Source organism: Tasmannia lanceolata, unplaced genomic scaffold (assembly GCF_043159265.1).
Source record: "Tasmannia lanceolata isolate RefF3 unplaced genomic scaffold, GAP_Taslan_0.1 ptg000008l, whole genome shotgun sequence".
Classification (NCBI taxonomy): domain Eukaryota; kingdom Viridiplantae; phylum Streptophyta; class Magnoliopsida; order Canellales; family Winteraceae; genus Tasmannia; species Tasmannia lanceolata.
This window is the reverse complement of record NW_027518685.1, coordinates 21,389,242-21,395,241: the sequence shown is the minus strand read 5'-3', so window position 1 is coordinate 21,395,241 and position 6,000 is coordinate 21,389,242. Positions and strand designations below refer to the sequence as shown.

The window sequence follows — 6,000 nt, the reverse complement described above, 5'->3', positions numbered from 1 at the left end:
CATAAATAATCCAAAAAAGCATAGCAAAATAAAAAATAAAAAAAGCAACACACAAACCTAAAAGCAAAGATAAAGAGAAGACAAAAAGCAGAGTAAAGAATTTCAGATCTCTCTCACTCCCTCTATGCTTGAATGGCGTTGTCTGTTTCAGTTTTGGCCATCGTCTCTTCTCTTCACCTCATCGCCTTTCTTCTCTCCGTTGCAGCTGAAAGAAGGAGAAGCACAGTAAGATTATATTTACCTATTCTCTTTGTATTTTCATCTCTCTTTCTTATCTTCGTATGTGGTATTATTATTTTGTAGGGGAAAGTGGTGCCTGATGAATACGATGAATCTACGTTTTGTACATACGATTCGGACGTATCGACGGTGTACGGACTGACGGCGTTTCTTGTGATGCTTCTGAGCCAGCTACTAGTTAACGGCGTTACAAGATGCCTCTGTTTTGGAAGGGGCCTTACCCCTGGCGGAGCCCGAATCTGTGCCATTTGCTTCTTTGTCTTCTCTTGGTAAGTAACCCTAAAACACTCATTTTTTAAGGGTGCTCGTTTTGGCTATTTCCACCCTCTTATTTTGCTCTTTGCCTAGTAAACTTGCAAAAATTGGGGCTGGCATTAACATTTCGGTGAAACTAAATTAGTAGCTCCTAAAATGTGTGTTCTACAAGTTTGGTTTCGTGGTTTGTTGGGACGTGCCCTTACATTGTGCCATTGGTTGAAGTGGTGGGGCCTATCTTATCCAACACTCTCTTTTTGGGTGATGGAACTCTTTGCTTTATTAAACTAGGCATAGAGGGGAGAATGAGGAAATAAAGAGGGGAGTGGTGTTACTAAAATAAGGTGTCGGCGAGATCAGTTCCCCATAATTCACGGAGGGCCGCTCTCTCTATTAATGCTAAAAGTCATCATGTCATGCTTTTATTTTATAAGAGCTGATGAGGTCCATGAGGATAGAAGCTTTGACTCTTATTTAATGGGGAGTGTCTAGTATTACAATGGACATTTGCGTCAAAGAGGGAGTTACTAGCTGCTTAAGTGCCCTAATCGTAAATTTTAACGGTAAAGGCATAGAAGGGCGTAGGGGTGCGACTCGTGTTGAGGCAACCCGATCCAACCCAACTGAGGAACCCATTTTTCCAACCCAACCTAACCCGAGAAACAATTTCCTCAACCTGACCAGACCGGATTTCCATATTGAACATATTAAATCATGTTTAGACTAAATAAATATGTTGGCCCCACTTGTATTTTTGTAATTCATCTAATTAAGACACTGATGGATCCAATATAGAAAGTTAGAAATGAATGGATCCAATATAGAAAGTTAGAAATGAAGATCAATGATATAGTGATGCACCAGTTTCTAGTTAAGACACCAATGGATCCAATATAGAAAGTTAGAAATTAGGTGAGTAAATGTAGAGTGAACACTACCAAGAGTGCAAGTGGCATTTCCCAAGTGCATTAATAACTATTAATAGTCTAAAACTGTAAATATTACTAAAATTTGAAAATAAAAATAATCGGTTACAATTTGGGTCGGGTTGCCCCATATCCGAACCCGGCCCGACCTAATTTTCAGTGGGATTATAAACTCCCAACCCGCAACCTATCTCAACCCGAAAAAATTCAACCCAACCTGCCCAAAAATTGAGTCGAACCCGTCGGGTTCCCGAGTCGCACCCTTAGATGGGGGACATTTGAGGGTAAATTTTAATGAGGCGGGTGGGGGAAATTAGAGGGCAAATTTATCACCGCCCTTTCTAAAAGCTCTCAGCAGCGATTTAAAAAAGAAAGGACGAGGGAAGTTCACTCCTCTGTCAAAACATGGTACTGCGAATATTAGCCTTTATATACTGTCTCAAGGAACTTGGTAGGCAATTTCGCTCCTGACTTTTGCGAGATAGAACAGCCACCTCATATGAATTAAATGAATAAGACAAAATCTGTCAAAAAATCAGCCTGTGGCCCTTCTCACATGAAAAAGCAAGCTCCAAACAGCTTTCCGTGAAATTGCCTAGCAAATCCCTTATTTTGTAAGGATAGATCCCAACTACCAAACTCTTCATGTGCTCCCATATTCTGACACAGTTGGTGAAGTCAAGGAGTTATTTTCTGTCCCGATTGGTTGTACCAACTATATTATTGAATCACAATGTGTAGCATGAGAAAATTCTTCTCAATTTCCCCCCTAATTATTGAAAAAAGACAAGAAACAGGAGTATCTATTTCAGCTGATTCGTAATGGTTTGTGATTTTAGGATTTTCTCTGTGGGGGCAGAGGCATGCCTACTGGCAGGGTCAGCTAAGAACGCATACCACACCAAGTACCGGGTCCAATTCGGTGTGCAAAACTTATCATGCTCCACACTCCGAAAGGGTGTGTTCGGTGCAGCAGCAGCATTAGTGTTGGTTTCTATGTTGGCTTCACTCTTGTTTTATTGGAGCTACAGTAAGGCCGACACGGGCGGATGGCACAAGTACCGCAACGAGGGCATAGACATGGGGATGAACACAGCCGATGATATCCCAACCCAAAAGCTTTAAAGGCATGGCACTCCGATTCGCCCCTTTTTGTCCGCCTCCATTGTTTTGGTTGTATTACATATATTTGCAGTGGGTTATTTTGCAAGATGTGAGATCCTTTCATATTTCTCTAAGAGTGTATTGTATTTTGAAAAGATCATGAGATGTTATATTGTTATATTGTAATTGCATGTATTTTCTGAGCAAAGGCAAAGGCGCACTTGGAGGATGACCCCCTATCAATAGGCCATGAAGTCCTAATCGTAAACATGATCCTAACCATACAAATTTGTTTCCTTATAAGATAAATTATTGGAAAATAAAGTGCATAATGTCTAAGCTTATATCACCTATCCAAATGAACGATTGGTAGGTGAATTGTTTGGATCATTGAATTAGTGAGCCCATCCATAGTGGGCCCTAACAAGGCATTCTCAAGGTCATATCTCAATTGGAAGGTGCTTTATGTCGCAACCATGAGGTTTGTGTGTTAAGCCATCTTACCTACTCATAAACAAACAAAAAGCTCTCATTATACGGGTGCAACTCCGGTCGGGTTGAGGCCATCCCAAGGAACCATTTACTCAACTCAAACTCAGCTCGACCTGAGTTCCAACCCAATGAGGTTCAACCCAACCCAACCCGAGGAACCATTTTTACAACCTGGACTTGACTCGAACTGAGTTCCAACCTGATGAAGTTCAACTCGACCCAACCAGAGGAACCATTTTTTTCAGTCCCAATGCCACCCAACCTAAATTTTTAAGCTTTATATGTACAAACTAAAAGTTAAAATGGATAGGCCGTGATCCAAAATTTTTCACAAATATATGATTTAATCATTATGAATGAACTATGTAAAATGGACAACTCTTGTTGCCATTGAAATCTGGACGGTCTCCCAAAAGAGGACCCACTTGTGCTCGTGTTGGGGGTAAAATTGGCCCCAACCATGTACGACACATGGCTTGGGACCTGGAACACTCTTCACCAGGCAACCACCACGTGGCGTTGTAGACTTGCCCTCTGAACAGCGAGCTCAACGTGCACGGTAAATCAAAGCCACGCAAAGTGAGACATACCCTCGCAGTCTCCAATGACTTCCACCGGCCATCCTGCACATATTTGCTAATCATGGTACCATTCGCCGATCCCACCATTGTCGTGAGACACCTGAACTCCCTTGCCTCACCTATACTTTCGCCAATGCCAACGGTTGTCCTAGCAACACGCTATTGTTACCTCTCCCCAACCAGAGAACCTTCATCTATAAATGGTAAGCCTCCACTCCAGTTTCAAGGTAACATGAATACAAATACAAAAATTCCATTCCCCAATCGAAGCTCCTCCCTTTTTGTGCTCAAATCCATATGTTGCCTTGGATTTGACTTGAGTGTCGAAGGCTTCCCTCGAAGTTCCAAAACTCCAGGTGTCCTTAACTTATGTCTGTTGGGTGCAGGTCTCGCCCCAAGATTGCCTCTTTTGCTACATGTCGATTTGTCGATTGGACCAGACGAAGGAGGTACCGGCTTACACACTCTGTCGGACCCAAGCCGTGCCCACCGTGGGTCTGATTGTGTCCTCTGAAATCCCAGTAGGCAACCTGAGAGAGAGAGAGAGAGAGAGAGAGAGAGAGAGAGAGAGAGAGAGAGAGGTGAATTGGGCCTATAAAAAACTTTTCAAACAAATTGATTTTCAAAACAAAGACCAAACCTTGTTGATTAATATGAATTGAAAAAAGGTTAAGGAGAGATATTACCATACACCAAAGGTAGAGTTGACAAGAGGATGAGAGGAAGAAGATGAAACTTGAACACCACGATTTATAATAGTTCAGTCCTCAACCAATGAGGACTACTCCACTCTTCCCAAGTTTGTCTCCTTAGAGATTCTCACTATCTTGGTATCCTCCTTTGGGCCGGAACCTGAGCCGCATTACAATCAAGCCTTTAAACTCCTAAGGTTTTAAGTAGGGCTGCAACTCGAGCCGGGTTTTACCCGACCCGCATCGACCCGACCCGAAAATAGCCTGGGTTGGGTTCAAGTTTCATGGGTTTCGGGTCGAGCCGGGTTGAGCATTCAAAAGCCCGCATGAATCTCGGGTCGAGCCGGGTTTGAAGGGGCCCGACCCGACCCGACCCGAGTTACATAAGTTATAGTATGTACATTTTTTTCTATTGTTAGTTAAAAGTTAAAAGTGAAAACCCACGCACCCATTGTTATTGCGTGTGAGTGTAATTTCAGCTTCTATGAGTTGAGTTGATTCTAGTGTTTGATTCAGCATTGTTTGATTGTAATTACAACATTGTTTGATTACAGCATTGTTTGATTCAAGTGTAATGTGAGTATAATTACATCATTGTTTGATTCAAGTGCAATGTGAGTGTAATTTCTGCTTCTATGAGTTGAATTGCCTTGCCAAACAAGAATTTTCCTTAAAAAATTGCGTCAATGTGAAAAAACCCGAACCGACCCGACCCGAGATTTATCATGGGTAGGGCCGGGTTTGGGAATCGTGGGTTTTCCGAAAAAAAACCCGACCCGACCCGACCCGAGATATTTCTCGGGTAGGGTTGGGTTCTCCAAAACCAGACCCGCCCGACCCGAGTTGCAGCCCTAGTTTTAAGCAAAGTGCCCTTTCCACCTCTTTTACAAGTTGTTGAAGAAGAACAAGTAGAATACACTTTTGCCTCTTTATAGGCTTATACAACAATGAATAGCTCTCTCAAATTTCTCCAAATGATTACAATAGAAAGCCTAGGGAGATCTTCTTCACAATAGTAATGCAAATTCGAAGTGTAGGAAGAAGAAAACAAGTGAATTGATTGAAAGTATTAAATGCACTTGTGTAGATTTCAAGCGTAAAAAGTCTTAAAAAGCGTTAATAAATGCCATATTTATAGTCCATATAGAGATAAGACCGTTTAAGGGTATGTAGACACCCCATTTTGACCGGACCCGAGTTCGCGTCACTTGTGCGAGGCCTCGTCAAATCAGTGAGTTAGGGTCCCAAATTGAACCCTGGAGTAGCTTAAGGTCTCCCATAAGTCTCTGTAAAATTTTGTCGAGATCAGGGCGCGTATGCTCAGTGAACGAGCCGGGAGAATGTGCACAGTTCAGACCAAAAGGAGGGTGATTCATCTGAAAAAGGGGCTGTCCATGAGAAAAAAGGAGGTAAATATATATCATTTATATGTAAAGGGGGGTGAATTAGCTCGTCTGAGACGAAGCCGATTCGTGCGCTCATCAACAATTGTGCTCTCATTAATGGGGGGTGCGAATATCAACATGTTTATTTTGATATATAAAAGAAAAAGAAAAAGAAGGACTGTTCATTTTCTCGTGGAAATTTGAGAAGCAGAGAGAGAGAGCGAGAGCCGAGAGGCTTAGTTTTTTTTCTTCCACCGATCGTTTTTTTCTCCGACCGGTCACCGGAAATCCTACCTCCGATCCTAAGCTGAGAGAGAAAGGGAGT

The 6,000-nt window shown here is 42.3% G+C and overlaps 1 protein-coding gene across 1 annotated transcript; it reads left to right on the top strand.

Annotated features, from left to right (window-relative positions):
• On the top strand, window positions 1–2,754 carry LOC143883417 (aerobic coproporphyrinogen-III oxidase (DUF1218)). The gene is made up of 3 exons (XM_077386765.1): window positions 1–225; window positions 304–509; window positions 2,261–2,754. Exons 1-3 carry the CDS (start codon window positions 133–135, stop codon window positions 2,544–2,546), a joined length of 585 nt encoding a protein of 194 aa, XP_077242880.1. The 5' UTR covers window positions 1–132; the 3' UTR covers window positions 2,547–2,754.
• The last annotated feature ends 3,246 nt before the right edge of the window (window positions 2,755–6,000 follow it).

Excerpts from the sequence above, each read along its gene's own strand:
- LOC143883417 (XM_077386765.1), top strand. The coding sequence starts at position 133 with ATGGCGTTGTCTGTTTCAGTTTTGGCCATCGTCTCTTCTCTTCACCTC. Across the intron at positions 226-303 it reads CTGAAAGAAGGAGAAGCACA|GGGAAAGTGGTGCCTGATGA; the intron begins GTAAGATTATAT and ends ATTATTTTGTAG. Across the intron at positions 510-2,260 it reads TGCTTCTTTGTCTTCTCTTG|GATTTTCTCTGTGGGGGCAG; the intron begins GTAAGTAACCCT and ends TTGTGATTTTAG.